This window comes from Blastomyces gilchristii, assembly GCF_000003855.2.
Source record: "Blastomyces gilchristii SLH14081 genomic scaffold supercont1.16, whole genome shotgun sequence".
Classification (NCBI taxonomy): domain Eukaryota; kingdom Fungi; phylum Ascomycota; class Eurotiomycetes; order Onygenales; family Ajellomycetaceae; genus Blastomyces; species Blastomyces gilchristii.
In genome coordinates, this window is record NW_003101667.1 from 1 (window position 1) to 18,967 (window position 18,967).

Here is an 18,967-nt window from a genome sequence, read left to right on the forward strand (position 1 = left end):
TGAAGATGTGAAGACAGTAAAATATAATTCTCTAGTAAGTAACAATCTTTGATAACACTCTATATCACATAGAACTATAATACTAACTGTGAAACAGATCTGCATACATTGATTACAACTGAAAATTAGACAAAACTATATACTTATAAAACTGAATTTAACTGCTATCTTCAAGATGATCTGATGAATTTACATGTCAAATCAATTCTAGAGTTATGAAAAATTGTTAAGAGTACATATTCAACTATTGCACTGATGATATATGATATTCTGACAATTTCATTGACAGAGATGAGAATGAAGTGAAAGTTCAACTCAAGCTGAGATATTTATTACTATCACTGAGAATAATTACAAGAAGAAATAATCAAGAAACTCATGATTGTAAAACATGAAATTATCAGACAGTTTAATATCTCTAATCACAGTTAGACTGACTGTGTAACCGTGTCTGAGACCAGAACTAGATTTTTTAATAGTCTCTTTACTAATTCGACTGATCTCATTACACAGTTTTAACATTAAATAGTAGTTTCATACTGTTTCAGTGAGACTTACTGTCTACTCTTGTCACATTTTTCAAATGAGATCATGATTTTCACTTCTCAATTTAAATTATTTTTATTGCTTTAAATGACTTTAAATCTTATTTAAGTGTTATCAAAAAGTGTTACTTTTTAAAAAATTAAAAATAGTCTAAAAAAACCTTAAAATGTCTAAAAATAGTAACTTTATGCTAAGAATGAGACTAAATGAGATCAAATGAAATCACTTTCTCATTTTTTTCAAGTCATGATTTAATTTTAAGATCTGATATATAGTCAATTTGCATGTTTTTTTAATGACTAGTCTCAGTGAGATTCACATCAAGAAATGTATAAGACCAGACCAAATGGAATCAAATGTGAAATTCATGATCCCGGCGGTCAGTCTAATCACAGTATATCAGAGAAGTGTAGTTTTCATGAGAAAGTGAAGAATAAACTTGTACAAGAATGTATTTAGTTATTTCATGAGTGTTATCAATAATTGTTATCAAATTCTGATTATATAAGCAATCACTAAATGAACTGAATGAGACTGAATTTAATCTTCAGTCTCAGTCTTATTCTGATTTTGAAAGAATAATCATCTTTCACTGTTTATTCTGAGAAATTACTTCTGTTTCACTGTTCTTAAATTAAATCTGGTCATTTTTCACATCATTTCTCTCAGAAATAGTTCATTTTCAGATTTTTTTAATGCTTGGTTCTGATGGAACTCATGTCAAGAAATGTATAAGATCAGATTAAATGAGATCAAATGTGAAATTCATAGTTTCATTAGTCAGTCTAAATAAGATGCCTTGTTCAGATAGTCAGACAAGTTCTAATATAAGATTATAGTCAAGATTATCAACTTCATATACATAAGTGTCTTCATGTTGATGTCTCTTAATATCTATGTTTAATTTCACTATGTAACAGATGCAAATATCTCTTGAGTCAATAAATTCTGCAAGAAGTTAAGATTTTGATAAAGAGATATGCTGAAGATTTCAGTGTCTTATAACTAAAGATTTAATCATTGTATAGTGACATATATCACTATCAATCATAACTTTCATATTATGCATGTCATCTATCACAGTAAATATAAGAATCACATTTATTGTTATTTTCTGTTTAAATTATTATTATCTGACCTCTTTAAGCTTCTGCTTGCAAGTTTGAGTAGAAGCTAATCTTTTCCCTGTTTTATCAGAGCATTCTCATAGTTATCTTTTAAATCCTTCTTTAGTGTAATGTGATTGACGCAGACTGTCAGTATTGATCTTTTCTTTGAATGAGAAGATATATAGACTGATCAGCAGTTGAAAGTAAGATGTTTTGATCAGTTACAATTGATATACATCTCTCATTGACATTAATCAGCAGCTTCTTCAGAAGTGATCTCAGAGACTTGAATACCTATTCAGAGAGTGAAGACTCTTACTTATACATAGATATTTAAGTCTATTCAATTCATAACATCTGCATTATTATTCTTTAGTACAGATGTATGAGTGTATCATCTTCTGTCATTATTCTATATACTTTTAAGCTTGATAAGATAGTCATTTAATGTTCAGAGTTGTATGCAGAAGTCTTTATAAGTTCAGTCTTCATCTACACTTATAAGAACTTATAAGAGTTTAAAAGTTAGTGTCTTCTTGAGCATGCTAATCTTCATTCAATTCTCTCAAGATTGATTACCTGCTTCTAGAATCTTGATATCAAAGTCAGAAATAAATGTTATAAGAGAAGTATTTCTCTGTTAAGCACTCTGTAATTAATCTAATGCCTTCTGCTATATAGCAGTGTCTCTGAATAGAACATTAAGATATCTGATAATATTATCAGATGTACATAACACTGATTCACATGTCTTTATTTTTCAATGAAACTTCTGTTTCATGCAATCTTTTAATCAATCATTGATATACTAATCTTGATTAGTTAATGAACTGATGACATCTGCATCTACACTTAGTTTCACAAGCATGTTTAATCTTCATAATAGATAGAGAGTGAGATTAGAAGTATTAAAATATACAGAAGTATCTAGATATTTCTTCAGTGTTCATACTATCTTTGATTTAATCAGTGTTAAAATTATCTGTGCAGAGATTTCTTGTTGAGTTAATCATTGAATTTCTTCATATTGCTGTTATTAATTTATATGCATATTAGCTATCTATTGCTGTTATAATTTTAATATTGCTCAGAGTCACTACAGTACTGTGTCTATACTTCTATTTAAGAGTTCATTCATGTTATTAGTAGACATAGTTATATTATTCATTGAATATATAATATCTGCATTTGAGAGTTCTTCAGAGTCAGAAGAAGTGTATCCATATAACTATCTTATACATCTAAGATGTCAGAATTCTCAGATCTTTCACTGATATTCTTTTTATAAGATCTTATTACAGAGTCAGAGTAACTGATGAGTAAGCTGCTATTTAAAGACTTAGTATCTACTTAACAGATTATTCATTTCTCTATTTCTTATGTATTATTACATGTTCAGATATCTTTTCAATGAATAATCATTTCTAATGAGAAGATAATGAACATTTTTCAAGTATAAGAGGCCTACACTGAATAGATTGATATTAATATATAGGTCTTATCTAACAAAAGTGAAAAATATTAGAGAAGGAAAATAAAAGAGAAAGTGTGAGAATCAGTAATCAGAGTGAATATTTATACACATATAAGATAAAGCTTCAGAGTGAAAGAATAGAAACTTCATAAGTTTCTTAACTGAGAATTGATAACTAAAAATCAGAGCTTTCAGCAGAAATCTATGAAGTGTAATAAAATGAATCAATGACTGAGAATCAGAGCTTTTGACAGAAATCTATTAATTAGGTGTAGTCTGCTACAGTTCTATATCTAATACTGATCTCTACAGTGCAGGCTCATTACATATATAATTCATGATTTTACTAGGTTTTATAGGTGAAAAAGCAAGAAATGATTAATTTTACATATATAATTACTTTTGACAGACTATCTTGATGAATTGAGTATTTTTATATGTGATTCTTATTATCTTAAGAGAGAATGTTAACTGTTGCAGCTATTATAGCTATTATTTATAATAATCTCTCTAGATTATATAACTAATCACTATATTAAGCTCTTTATAGATAGCTTTATTAATAAAACCTTCAACTATTCTACAGTGTATTTATATGATTTAAACAAGATAATGATGATTAATACACATTTAAAAATCAAAAATGATGATAACTGAAAATATTTCAGTTGTGATAATATGCTGAGACACACTTACTAATGATAGAAAGTTGCGTTTGACACAATTATAACTCAAGAGAGTGTTTTGAAGATTGAAGAAGTCTTGAGTTATATATAAAATATCAATCAATGAGAATAAAAAAGTGATTAAAACTATTCAGTTTCAATCACAAAAACATGCAGTATCTCAGTGTAGTGTATATGAAATTATTGAATATACTGTTTATATACACTCTAGATATACAGAAAATACTTCTTAATACAACTAACTTGATTTTCTTTGTGATTTTTGTGACATTTGACTATAGAGTTATCAAATAGTAAAGAGGTGTATGAGTTGGTGGTGGATTACGTTACATGTTTTTCTAACCGCTCAATCCACCGCCGTCAACTCCTCCGGCGTATCGGGCTGCCTACTCCAATGCGCCCTCCTCACTCCATCCAACAGCTCCAACTTCTTAAACACCCGCTTCACAGTCGGATACACCCCCAAATCCATCCCAACCCTCTGCGCCCCCCACACCGCGGGCACAAGACACACATCCGCCAACGACAGCGCATCACCAACCGCATATGTGCCCGCGCAAGATTGCATTAGCGCCTCTAGCGCCGCGAAGCCAGTCTCCATCAGCTCTCGGGCCCAGAGGGTATTATCAGCGCCGAGGGCCTTGACGCGCTGCTGGATGCGCATGTTTGTGACGGGCTGGATGTCGCAGGCAATGATGTTTACGAGGGTGCGGACGCGGGCACGCTTTTCCGGGCAGGAAGCGGGCGGGAGGAGGGGGGTTCCGTTGTCTAGATTCGTATTTGTGGCATTTGTAGAGAGTTCTTCGAGGTATTCGAGTGCGGCAATGGATTGGCCGATGGATAGGAGTTGAGTTTGGTTACTGGTGGTAGCCTCGGTGGCGGGCGAGGGGTCCTCTGTGGTGACGATAAGGACAGGGACGGAGGCGGAGGGGTTGAGGGCGCGGTGGGTTGGGGAGAGCTGTTCACCCTTGAGGAGATTGATGAAGGTGGTTGTATAGGGGATTTGTTTAAGGTTAAGAGCGATGCGGAGGCGGGCGGCGCAAGACGAGCGGAAGTAGGAGTATAGATGGAATTGATAGGTTCTGGTTAGAGGTTTCTCGGAGGCCATGCTGAGCGGTCGCGAGAGATTGTTGTGGTATGGGCTTTGGCCGATGATGATATTGTTATGATGAAGAAGAAGCAGAAGAAGATGATGATGATGACGATGATGGCGGTGTTGATATGACCTTATTATCCTGAAAGGTGGGAAGCGGGGAACATTTTGCAGGTTAAGGGATGCCTATACGGATAAGGCGCGATTTTGCAACCAACTGTACTCAGTATAGTATGGTCATGTGCATACCACAAACCTTCCGAGGTTGTATTGCCAATGCTCATCCTGTACTTGTAAGTTATTATTGTGCGTGGTGAGCACTGATTGATTTCCCAAGCATCAAAGTAATTTGACATAATTGCACAGAAAACACTTGAAAACTAGTGCTGAGTTGTATAAGACATTGAAGATATCTCTTAATATCATTCAACCTCTTTCATTCTTCCATTGTATGAAAGAAACATTGATAAATTTGAGCGATCAGTGATACTTTGGAAAATAGTGTTTTCTGGAGCCGCGAGCAAAATGTGCTAGCTTGAGCATGGCTTGAGTGTTCTGTTCTCTGCAGCAGCATATACTCCGCATAGTGACTGTAGTAACTAAGGGTAAATAACGACGTCATTCCGGGGTCTTTTAACTAGAAATGAGTAGAAGTGTGGGGCTGGGCCCCTGGTGGGGAGGGGTGTGGTGGGGGTTAGTAGTAGGCGGAATCAATCCAGGGGCTACGAGGTGTAAATTCTTAAGGAAAATATGTAAAGCTTATTGCTGAGAATTCTATTAAATAGCCGCTCTGAAAAACAAGAGGGTGTATTATCAAATTTGAATTTCTGAATTTCCTATCATTCTTGTTTCAATCTATAGTTACTCTTTTCATAGTATAGTAAACAGATCATTATTATCATCTGAACTTGTAGCTAATTATGCCATCATGTGTATAAACTACAAACAACAAAAGGGGAATCACCAATCCTGTGGTTTTGCAGATCAGGCGCGAGCTGCTGAGCCGGTCCGATCAACGGAGGGGGCGAAGAGCCAGAAGGCAAACAAGAAAAAAAGAAAAAAAGAAAACAGTGAGTCCAAGAGCCAATCTGACCTAGGAGGAGAAAGCAAAAAAGCATGAAAATGGGGGAATTCAGGAATTCAGCAAATAAAAAACCCCGTCGTCAAGCCCACAATTGTCCCCACTCCAATCCCCAGTGCCGTCCGTCCGAAAGATTTCTTCTTCCCCCTTTTCTGACCATCCTCCCGCGCACGCACTTCATCCGCCAACCGCTGGAAATTCCTCCTCAACATTTTCCCACTCTTCTCTACAAGTCTCAACTTCCTGTGTAGCTGCTCCTTCGTCTCCCCGAGCACGCGGCCGTGATCGAAATCCTTCCTTCGGAGTGCCTCATCCAGTTCCTCGCACAGCGCAGCAAGTTCACCGGCGTACCGTTGCCTCTCCTCTCTGATTTCCGCATACAGTTCTCGACCCACCATCGTGTCGCCCAGCCGCTGGCCCTGTATCACCATTTCCCGCTGGATGTCCAGGGGCTGGATTGGCTTTTGGCTGCGCAGGAGGCAGGCTTTGATAATCTCCTGCGCCGATCGCTTGCTGCCGTCATGACGCATCATCATGCCGCCGTGGCTGAGTATACTGCTCCAGTAGCGGTCGCGTAGTTGCTTCTCGAGAGCTACACCCTCATCGAACGTGTGTAGTTTCCCCCACATATTCGTTGTCATGATTGCGTGGGATAAATTGCCAGCGCCACAGAGTTTTTTCATCATACGTAGGTTGCGCAGGGCGGGGGCCGTCCATGCGCCTGCTTGTTATGTCATGTAGGTATATGATGCCGGCTAGCTTGATGTTGTTGCTATAGAGGAGACACAGGAAGTTGGCGATGGAGCTGAGAGTGGTGGTATCGCTTCTGTTTGCTTTGTTGAAGCCTGGGGTGTCTACGAGGATCACTCGTGTTTTCTGGTCAATTTGGTAGGGGTAGATTTCGATGTTGTCTGTGCCTGTGCATGTCGAATTAGAGAGGAATAATCTTATCTGGCGGATCGAACGATCGAACTGGTCGGGATAGGCGATGGATTTGATATGATAAGGGAGTTAAACATACATCCTGTGAGGCTGTGACCGATAGGAGCACTCTGCCCGTCGGCGAACAGAGAGATAAAACTGCTCTTCAACGACCCTGTGTGTCCCATCATAAGAATCACAAGGTCGCCCTGTCTGATGATTTTATGTGCATGTTAGTCGATGATAGAATAAAACCAGGCAGCCTCCACCACATAGAACTTACCGGAGTCTGACTTCCTCCTGCCTTTGGCGCGGCGCCCAGTATGCATTTTCATTTTGCCCTGCATTCTGACTGTGAGATGGTATCCGCTCCGGCCGTCTGGAAGGTCTGCTATTATCAACAGTTCCCAACTGGGCGCTGTTCGAGAACGATTGCGGTTGTTGAGCTTGCGACAACCCCCCCTGGCCTGACGACAGAAGATGATGATATGGTGGAGGCGAGTGAGGAACAGATGGTGCAGGAGAGAGTTGTGATGACCCGACGAAACTGTACGGCGGGGGAGGAGGCTCGTCACTGTTTAACATTGACATGTCGAGGCTTTTACATCCGTTCGCTTTAGTTGATAACTTATAGCTGGCGGTGGGTGGATACTGAAAAGGCTCTGGAAGCTTTTGGGAAATTCACAGGATAGTATTCTTTTGTTTTTTTCCTTTGTTTTTGAAATATCGATCGGTCCACGCCACCAGACACACTCCCTGATGCGGCGCTTCAGCATCCACTGGATAGCCCTGGTTGCCTCAGCCGGCGACCTTTTGACTTCACCAGTTGATTCAAGTTTGGAAATGAAATGACGTCTCTTTTTCTTTCGTATGGTGGATAACACAAAATGAAAATATTTAAATGTTACAACCCATTCAAGACTAAAGAGAAACAGCAGGATGAGCTGGCATCATGTTGAATGTCACACACACAGTGACAACTTATTAGACAACATTGATAGTCAGTGAATATAGTGATTATACTACTGAGCACTAGCAGTCATCTCTGAACAATCAAATCAACTACATCTCATAACTTGTTAAAATATCTTAATACACATGAGTCTCTGTGTGCAAAGACATTTCAGAGCTAAGCTCAAAATGAAAGACTTTGCAAGATTGATTTTACAGCTTATTATTAATAACAAGCATTATATAGAATAGTTGAAGATTGTATTAATAGATCTATCTATAAAGAGCTTAATATAGTAGTTAATCATGTGATCTAGAGAGATTGCTACAGTTAATAACTATATCTCAGCAGGCTCAGACTCTCTGACTCAGTTTGAATGAGTTGCAGCATTATTATTAACTAATTCAGCATGACACTAACCTACTTTTGATACAAGTTATGTGCTCAGAGCAATTCTCATCAGAGAGTCTGAGAAGAAACAGTTTCATCTTCAATGAAGATTTCTGAGATTTACAAGGATTTTTCAGATTCTTTAACTTTGACTTTCTATTACTATATATCTACATATCTTTGAGATTTGAAAATCACCTTAGCTTATAGCTAAAGAGAAGAAGAATAGAAATATTTTTTTAATATTTCAAAAAAATCTATATTTAGGATAGATATATACTCTTGAAAATAATTATATTTTTTGATCTCAGAATTTCTAAGAGCTTTTTTTTATATGAGGAATTGAATTAAAATTTCTGTGTTTAAAAACACACTAGTCAACTTTGAGATGATACTTCTATTTTAAGAACTTGAGATATGAATATAAAAATCAGATACATCATAAGAATATTATTATTCTAAGATTTCAAGATAATATAGAAATGATGAATCTATGAAATTAAGTTGAAATTCTCTTTCATACTCAGAGTACTGAGTAAATTGTTTCTGTGTTACTAATAATCAGAAACTGTTTCTTCTCAGATACTTTGTAAGATATTATCACTTATATAATCTGATTTTATTGTTTAAGTTAGCTTATTGCTTATTTGAGGTTAGCTTATAATATAATCATTAATTCAGTGTTAAAACAGTAATGAATATCTGAAGAAGTGTCTGAGCTTACTGAGATAATAATAACTGTAATAACTGTAACAGTCAACACTCTCTCTTAAGATAATAAGAATTACATGTAAAAACACTTAATTTACTAAGATAGTCTGTCAAAATCAAATTTAAATGAATATGTAAAATGAATTATTTCTGACTTCTTCACCTGCAAGACCTAGTAAAATTATGAATTGTATAAATATCACAGTGTCTAGAGATTTAGTAAGTTTATTTACTACTATCTGAGTAGTAAAAATATATTTCAAATTAATAATTCTCTGATTCAACTGTCAATGGGAAAAAGAAAAATATGTATTAATATACTTACTTCAGACTGTAATAACTGTTATCTTTATAAGATCTATAGTACTCTTATTATCAGTGAGAATCTGTATCAGAGATGTAATAATAAAGTCAAGCTTAATTATGAGATTTCAGATTTATATTACTTAATAAACTGTCTCACTAAGAGTTACATATTTAATCTTATTGAAACTTAGAGATATATAAGACTACTTCACTGAATATTATGAAATCAGATTATCTATAAGCTTAAAAATATAACTGAATATTAATTTTCTATTATTATTTAAGAGACCTGCTCAATCTGAATCTGAGTAGTCAAAGAGTAAGTAGAAATTATCAGAGAAATCAGAGAGAACAGAAGAATTAATAGAAATAAAAGAATTAGTAAAAATAGAAGAATTAGTGAGAATAAAAGAATCAGTGAGAATAAAACTCTTATAATTTGAAAGAATATACAGCTACTGAATAATAACACGCCTGCTTCTGAATAAGCTTATAAATGTAAAGAGGCTCTAGCAGCTGCTAATTAATTTACATATAAGAAGTCAGTGTACACTTATAATCTTATACTGATTTAAGCAATCTTTGAATCACATCTGATAGCATGTCTAAAAACTAGTGAGAAGTGCAGACTTCTTCAAAGTATGATAATTCTGTTTATAAAGTAATTTGTAGTTATCATGTCAGAGTGATTTTAAAATGTCTCAGAATAAAGTATATAAGAAGTAGTAAGTGAAAGAGTATCTGATTGATACTACTCTGCTTATTCAGAGAAAACTTCACACTGAGATAAATGCTATGTATGTGAACAAAATAAGGCATGAGAAAGAGAATAGAAGTAGTGAATCAGATTCAAAGAAGTTCACTCCCTACTTAGAAGAATAAAAGAGAAGTGATTATTATAAAAGTAATACAATAGTAATAGAAATCATAGAATGATAGATACTGTATAATCAATGAAAATTGTAAGAGATCTACACTAAATAGATTGGTATAATATATAGGTCTTATAATACAAAAGTGAAAAACATTAGAGAAGGAAAAAAGAGAAAGTACAGAAATCAGCAATCAGAGTGAATATTTATACATATACATGATAAAGCTTTGAGACAGAAGAATAGGAATTTCATGTATATAATGAAGCTTCAGAGTAAAAGAATAGAAATTCTGTGAGTTTTTCAGCTGAGAATCAGTGACTGAGAATCAGAGCTTTCAGTGAAATCTATGAAGTGTAATGAAATAGTCTATATAATTGATTGAATGCAGTCTGTCACATTAGTTCTCTCTTTTCAGAAGTGAGATAGAGTTGTGAGTGTATAGTTCTCATCAGTCAAGAGCTGCTTTCTCAGATAATACAGAGCTCAGAGTTCAGATCAGATGATTATAGCTGACTCATTTCACAAGATATTATCAGTCACAGCTGTGAGATCTCTTATCAGAAATATCTTCAATCTCTTATTCAAGTTCATTATCTTCTTCTCTGATTCCTGGCAGCTGCTAGTTGAAAGTTAGTTGAGAAGAGAACAGATCAGTGATGACACAGCAAAGCAAGCTTATATAAAAGACATTATGAATCTCTGATAATATGTCAAGATAATTGTTATAACTGTCTAGAACTTATATCATTTTATACTTGATATAACAGTGATTCAGTGTATAAGATAGATATGTAATTCATATATTCTTCAGATTCAATCATATCAGATCTTCTATCTTATATTACTCAGCAGAATCTCAATGAATATTGATTCAATCTTCTTAATCTTGTTTAGCACTTGTTATGAAGGCTTCTGCTCAGTTACAAATATCTCAGAGCTTTATTACTATATTATCAGTGATCTGAATCAGACTGCAGGAATTCAGTGTGAACTGAGTGATCTCTAGAAGATTCAACAGCTTTAAATGATAATCATGTGTAAGGAAGAATGAGCTTACACCTGTTGAAACAGCATCTCAATCATTGATAGTAATCTCTATGTGTAGAAGAAGATTATATCAATCATTCTGTGAATAATTATAGAACTTATAAAGATAGTTCTTTACAGTCTGAATCATTCATTCTGATACATCATCAGTCTCAGAGTGATAGACAGTTAATAAACAGTATATAATCTTGAGAACTTGACAGATTTTTGTTTAGAGAGTACTTATGAATTAACAGCTCTGATTTGATACTATAGATCTCAGTAATTCATACATTCAATAGAATGAGCTTCATAGAAAGACTTCAGTGACTTGTTCAGTATTCATCTTATTACAAGGTTTCAATATTATATCTTTGCTCAATCAGTTTATAATAATCAGAATGTTTCTACAATTCTTACTCTTAGAGAGATTAACAGTGAAGTCAATTACTACATCTCATCAGATTCTATCAGAGATATTAAGTGATTTCAGTAGATCTTTTCTATGATTCTTTCATGAGATGGTAGAAGAATAATAGTTGAAGTTTCAGATAAAATATCTAATACTGTTTAATATCTCAGGCTAGTAGAACTCTTAAGAGATCATTTAATACAGTTACTCACAATCTGAGTGACTGATCATATATAAATCATGCATCTCTTGCATTATCTGAGTGTGTAAGAGTTTGAAGTAAGAGACTCAACATCATTCACAGAATCACAGAGTGTTATTATCATCAATTGAGTATTCTGAGATGATGATTCTTATACATAGTTCTGAGAGAAATCAGAGTGCTTCTTGACATACTGCTTCAGTGAGTATTTGAAGAAGTTCATCAGTTTGAGCTGATGTATACTACAATTCATTTAGTGTAGATTTAGAAGAAGTTGAGATATCAGTGTCAGTGTCAGTGACAGTTCAGAGAGAAAGTGTTCTAATTAGAGAAGTATATATAGTGTTTTAAGTTGTTCTATCTTGATTAACTAGTATCTTCAGATCTAAGAGCTGATGTTCTCAGTTCATTCAACAGGTGTCTGTTATATCAGAAGATATATCTTACTCTCATTATAAGAGAGCATCTGTCATTGAGTTCTGACTACTAGAGTAATAGTGTATAGTGAAATGAAAACAGTTTAATAGCTCAGATTATCACATCTGACATTCAGTAAGCTTGTAAGTGATTGTGAAATACTTGAGATTCTTATAATCTGGAATTATCTCAAATTTGAAGACACTTTGAAGTTCAGAATCTCATTCTTCTAGATAGTATATAATCATGAGAAGTTTCTTATTATAGATCTTATAATTGCATTCAGCAGGACTCAGTTTCTTAGACATGAAGATATATAATTATAAGATATCTTCATTATTATATTGTAATATAGCTTCTTCTGTGATATAGCTAGAAAAGTCAGCTTTGACAACTGTTTCATGATCAGAGTTAAATATTATTAACAGAGAGGTATTAATAAACATCTTCTTCATTCATATGAAGGTAGCTTCAGTATTCACTGATCACTGAATTACTGAGTTCTTCTTGATGAGTTCTGTAAGTGATCTCACAATATCTGAGAAGTTTCATATAAATCACTAATAGAAGTTAGTAAATTCAATGAAGCTTTATACATCTTTCACAGTATATAAAGCTTTTCATTCAAGAATGGCAGAGATCTTCTCAGAATTCATTCAAATTCTCTTATCAGCTTCTATGATAAAATCTAGGTATTTTGTACTGTTGACTTCAAAATCACACTTATTAATATCTATTGATAGTTCTGCTTCTTATAATTATTGTAATATTCTCTGCACATGTTTCTGATATTTCTTCCTGAATTCATCAGTGAAGATGAGAAGGTCATCTAAGTATACAGATATAAACTTATTAAGAAAATCTCAGAGTGTCTAGTTAATATACTTCTGAAATGTACTGAGAGTATTAGCCAGTTCAAAGAGTGTGACTACTCATTCAAAGAGGTCATAACATGTTTAAAATTCTGTAAGTCATTCATCTTCTTCAGTAATACAAATCTTATGAAACACAGTAATAACATCTAGCTTTGTAAATCATTGAGCTTTTCTGCTATATACTAGAGTTTTATTGATAAGAGATAAGACATAACAATCTTTCTTTATCAATCTGTTCAGATCTTGATAGTTTATATAGAATCAGAGTTCTTCATCTGATTTCTTTGCAAAGAGAATAGAAGCTGCAGTAGGAGAGTTACTAATATATATAAATCTCTTATTTAACAGATCATTGAGTGTCTTCTGAAGAAGAAGAAGTTCATCTCAAGACATATTATAAAGAAAGTCTCATGATAGCTCAGAGTTCTTATTATTCTTCTTTTCTCACTTGATACTGTGATTCACTTCTGAGTCTTATAAGAAGAGTATATCTGTAATGTTATCTTATTGAAAGACATCTAGATATTCATGATATTATTGAGAGAGTTTTATATGAGAATCTGTTATTATAGTATGAGATAACTTCTCTAGAGCTTTCTTGATATCAGTCAGACTAATGAAATAGATTGCTATATAATTCTGCTATTAGTATCTTTGTCAGCAGTCTCATCAATGACTTCTGTTTCAGAGTTTTTCATAAGTGTTAGCAGAGATCTGTGTAAGATTCATAGTCTTGTGAATATTATCTTTGTGAATTCTATCATTGTTAGAAAATATTAAGCTTCTGTTTTAAGCATTTAACAAGATGCCTTGTTCAGATAGCCAGGTAAGTCCTAGCATAGAATTATAGTCAAGATTATCAACTTCATATGTATAAGCATCTTCACATTGATGTTCTTCAATATCTATGTTTAGTTTCATCATATAACAGGTGTGAATGTCTTTTAAATCATTAAATCCTGCAAGAAGTCAGAGTTTTAACAAGGAAATACACTGAAGATTATAATATCTTACAACTGAAGATTTAATCATTGCATAGTAGCATAGACTGCTGTCTATCATAGCTTTCATATTATATATATTATCAATCACAGTAGATATAAGAATCATATTTATTATTATTTTCTCTTCAAATTATTGTCATCTGACCTCTTCAAGCTTCTGTTTTTGAATTTGAAAAGAAGCTAATCTTTTCCCTGTTTCATTGAGATGTTCTCATAGTTATCTTTCAAATCTTTCTTCAATGCAATGTGATTGACATGAACTGGTGACATTGATCTTTCTTTTAAATAAGAAGATATATAGGCTGATCAGCAGTTGAAAGTAATATATTCTGATCAGTTACAATTGATGTACATTTCTCATTGATATTGATCAGCAACTTCTTCAGAAGTGATTTCAGAGACTCAGAAGCCTGTTCAGACAGCAGAAACTCTTGCTTATGTATAGACATTTAAGTTCACTCAATTTATAACATCTGCAATGTCATTTCTCAGTGCAGATGTATAAGTGACTGAGGTGTAACATCTTCTATCACTGTTCTGTATACTCTTGAGCTTGATTAAACAGGTATTTAATGTCTGAAGTTGTTTACACAAGCCTTTATAAGTTGAGTCTTCATTTACACTTATAAGAGTCTGTAAGAGTTTGAATGTTAATGTCTTTTTAAGCATACTAATCTTCATTCAATTCTCTCAAGATTGATCACCTGCTTCTAGAATCTTGATGTTGAAGTCAGAGATAAATATTATGAGAGAAGTGTTCGTCTGTCAGACATTCTGTAATCAATCTAAAACTTGCTGTTATATAGCAGTGTCTTGAAACAGAATATTAGAATATTTGATGATATTGTCAGATATTTACAACACTGATTCACATACTTTCATTCATGAATAAAACTTCTATCTTATACAATTTTTCAATTGATCATTGATATACTAATCTTGATTAGATAATAAATCAATAACATCTTCATCTACACTTAGTTTCACAAGCATTTTCAATCTTCATAATGAATAGAGAGTGAGATTAGAAGTATCAAAATATGCAGAAGCATCTAGATGTTTCTTCAGTACTTATATATTTATATCTGATTCAGTCAGTGTTGAAATTACTTATACAGAGATTTCTAGTTAAGATAATTATTGAATTTTCTCATATTGACATTGCTGAGTTATATGCATATCAGCTATCTATTACTGTTGTAATTTCAACATTACTCAGAGTCACTGTAACACTGCATCTATACTCACATTCAAGAGTTCTTTTATATTATCAGTAGACATAGCTGTATCATTCACTGAATGTGTGATATCTGCGAAATCAGAAGAAATGTAATTGTATGAATATCTTATATGTCTCTGATATCAGAACTCTCAGATATTTCACTGATATTCTCTTTGTGAGATCTTGATACAGAGTCACAGTAACTGATGAGCAAGCTTCTATCTAGAAACTCAGTGTCTACTTAACTGTTTAATCATTTCTCTATTTCTTACATGTCATTATATGTTCAGATATCTCAATAGATAATCATTTCTAATGAGAAGATGATGAGTGTGAATAATTGTTTCTAATAAGAAGATGATGAATGTTTTTCAAGTGTAAAAGGCCTATACTGAATAGATCACTATAATATATAGGTCTTATAATACAAAAGTGAAAAACATTAGAGAAGAAAAAAAGAGAAAGTACAGAAATTAGCAATTGAAGTGAATATTTATACATGTACATAGTAAAGCTTCAGAGTGAAACAATAGGAATTTCATGTACACAGTGAAGCTTTGAGGCGGAAGAATAGAAATTTCATGGGTTTTTCAGCTGAGAATCAGCAACTGAGAATCGGAGCTTTCGGCGGAATCTATGAAGTGTAATGAAATAGTCTATATGATTGATTAAGCGCAGCCCGTCACAAAAATCTTCTAAAAATGAATATTTTCTCTAATTAATATGAATAACACTCTTCTCTGCTCTCTGAATCAGAAGATATACAGAATCTCTTAAAGAGTTTACTTAAAGCAGTAAGAAAAGCAGCTAAGACTGCTGAACTGCAAGTGAAGCTCTGTATATATATAAGAATTTTAAATGAAATTGAAGTCTTGTATACATAGTGACAGGCTGAAGCAGAAGCTAAGTAATAATTAATATTTATCACAGATCAAGTATTTATCATGAAGAGATTCACTGATGTAATTATTATTATCAATAAAAAAAGAAAAAATAAGGTTATAGATTTGTAGTGAGAGATTGAATACTTACACAGACAGATAACTGTGCTAAATCTGAAGATCTCATTATAATTATTCACAATATCTTCAGAAGTGTACATGTTATCTGAGACTGTTACATATAATAAGAATTCAAACATAAGTTATATTAAACTGAATGATCTGTCAGAATCACTAAGCTTTAATAATAACTGAAAAAATAATACTGTAATCAGCTGGCTAAGTTAAATACAATTATATTATTATATTAAGTATAAACTCATAGATAAATAGTTAACAGAATTTTAATAAGTCTTAAGATCTGAAGCAATTCTATATAAAAAAGCAAAGTCATTATAAATAATAGATGAAAAGATAAATCTCACAGATCTGAACTAATATTCATTCTTATAAATATGAAATGAGTTTTTCAAATGAATCTTACACAACTTTGAGAAAGTGAATATATAAGATAAATGTTATTTACACTTTACTGAGTGTAAATAAGTGAGTGATCTTATATCATACTTCACATACTTCAGCTTATACTATCTCATATTAAATGAAGAGCTTTTAATATCTTTCTATTTACAGATCTTTATTCATAATCTTATATCTGAGTTATGAGTAGAATGAAAATGCTTAAGCTTATAATCAGATACAGTGAAAGAAGCATATAATATTCTTATTATATAAGAATAAGTGAGTCAGCTATAACAGAAAATACTGTAATTAAGTATACTTTAGCAGAGAAGAGATAATCACACTTCTATAACACAAGTCACACATCTGAATGCAATGAATCTAGATTTGAATACTAGTACTAAAGTACTGAATTATCTGAAAAAGAGATTCTCTAAGTGAAAATTTTGATATTGTGAGTATTAAGCTTACTTCAACTGCAGATATCAAAATCATGATGTAAAAGATTACACACAGTGTACACAGTTAAGAGAAGTAAGAGAGTTAAAAAACTAGCAGAATCAGTGAGCTCAGAGATGCTCACTGATATTGTATAAAAATTCTTCAAAGTGAAAGAAATGCCTGTGTTAGATGACTCTTTGAATTCTGTGAATGCAAAGAGAAAGCAGACTTCTGAATGAGATATAAATAAGAAAGAAGCAGATACTTATCTCAATGTCTTGAGATCTGAAATGTTAATGTATAGAGATCACTTGAATAAGAATTGAGAGATGACTGTAAAAGTGTTAGCTAATACAGAAGCTTTTATATAATATATTAATAATTATATAATCTGAAGACTGAAAGAGATTCACTGAGTGAAGAATTCTTAATATATAAAATTGTCTGATAATTGATATTCAGTCTCACTCACAAGAATAAGAGTTCTGTTATACTTTGAGGAATAATCTTGCTATATTGGAGTGTGAGAGTTGTAGAATGTGAAATACAATTATATTCTTGAACTGAATTAATTTCACAGATTCAAATCACAGATTTAATAGTATACATACTATATTAGATTTACTGATAGAAAGAAAAAGATTCATACAATTCTATGAACTGATATGAGAAGAATATTTCACATCTCTGATATAGAAGAATTAAATCTGCTTATACATTAAAAAGTAAAGAGAATGATTTGCAAGATCTTATCTGAAAGCATTCTGTATATCATACAAGATCTGAAAGAGAAGAAAATCAAGATAAAGAATATACAGAAGAATAAGTGTATGAAGAAACTTCTAGAGAAGTATGAAAAGATCTTTTAAACAGACTTTTCACTGAAATTGCTACTGAAATGAGGATTCATACATGAGATTGACACAGAGAATGTGAAATCAGAAAATTAAAATATATACTCTCTATCACAAACATATCTTGAAGAACAGAAGTGTCAGATCACAGATCTTCTAAAACATAGTCTTATATAACTCTTATCAAGTGTGTGAGGTTTCTCAGTTCACTTCATCAAAAAGACAGATAAGAAATAATAAATGTGTATCAATTATTGAGCACTTAACAAGCTTACAATCAAGAATGAATACTCACTGCTACAGATTTAACAACAGTTGAATACAGTTAAAAACATCTGATATCTATTAAAGAATGATCTTCTCTCAGAATATTAACAGATTTATATATATAAACTATCAGTACTGTGAACTACATTTAATCTGCAATGAGAGAAGTGTGAATTTCTGACAATGTCATTTAGTCTGATAAATACACCTGCTATCTTTCAAATAATGATGAGTATAATTCTTCATGAACAGAATAAAACCTCATGTCATATATATCTGAATAACATCTTGATCTTCTCAAACTCATATAATGAACATCTGAAGCATCTCAATGAAGTGCTGACAACTCTAGCAGAGTATAAGCTCTACATCGATCTAATCAAGTGTGTGTTTGAAATAGAAGAGTGAAAGTTTATAGAACATGTGATAAGTAATAACTATATGTATCTCATCTCAGAGAAGTTGAATGTTCTAGTGAATTAACTGTGACTGAGAAATGTATATTTTGTACAACAGTTACTTGAGCTGATCTCATACTACTGCAGATTCATTAAAGATTTCATATAAATGACTGCATCACTCTCAGATCTCTTAAGAGAAACAGATGCAAATCTGTAAAAGAAGAAGTTTCATTCAATTATCTGAAATATCACATGTGAAGAGGCCTTTCTCATACTAAGAGAGTATATGATAACATTCT

The 18,967-nt window shown here is 32.7% G+C and overlaps 2 protein-coding genes across 2 annotated transcripts; both read right to left on the reverse strand.

The window, feature by feature from the left end:
- Positions 1-3,848: 3,848 nt before the first annotated feature.
- BDBG_06804 (maleylacetoacetate isomerase) lies at positions 3,849-5,483 on the reverse strand. The gene has a single exon (XM_002622640.2). The coding sequence runs from the start codon at positions 4,921-4,923 to the stop codon at positions 4,162-4,164; it is 762 nt and encodes a 253-aa protein (XP_002622686.1). The 5' UTR covers positions 4,924-5,483; the 3' UTR covers positions 3,849-4,161.
- Positions 5,484-6,048: 565 nt separating this feature from the next.
- Positions 6,049-7,501, reverse strand: BDBG_06805 (uncharacterized protein; the record flags this gene model as incomplete). The annotated part of the gene is made up of 4 exons (XM_031722779.1): positions 6,049-6,710; positions 6,775-6,900; positions 7,011-7,123; positions 7,194-7,501. 4 exons carry the CDS (start codon positions 7,499-7,501, stop codon positions 6,049-6,051), a joined length of 1,209 nt encoding a protein of 402 aa, XP_031579760.1.
- Between the last annotated feature and the right edge of the window lie 11,466 nt (positions 7,502-18,967).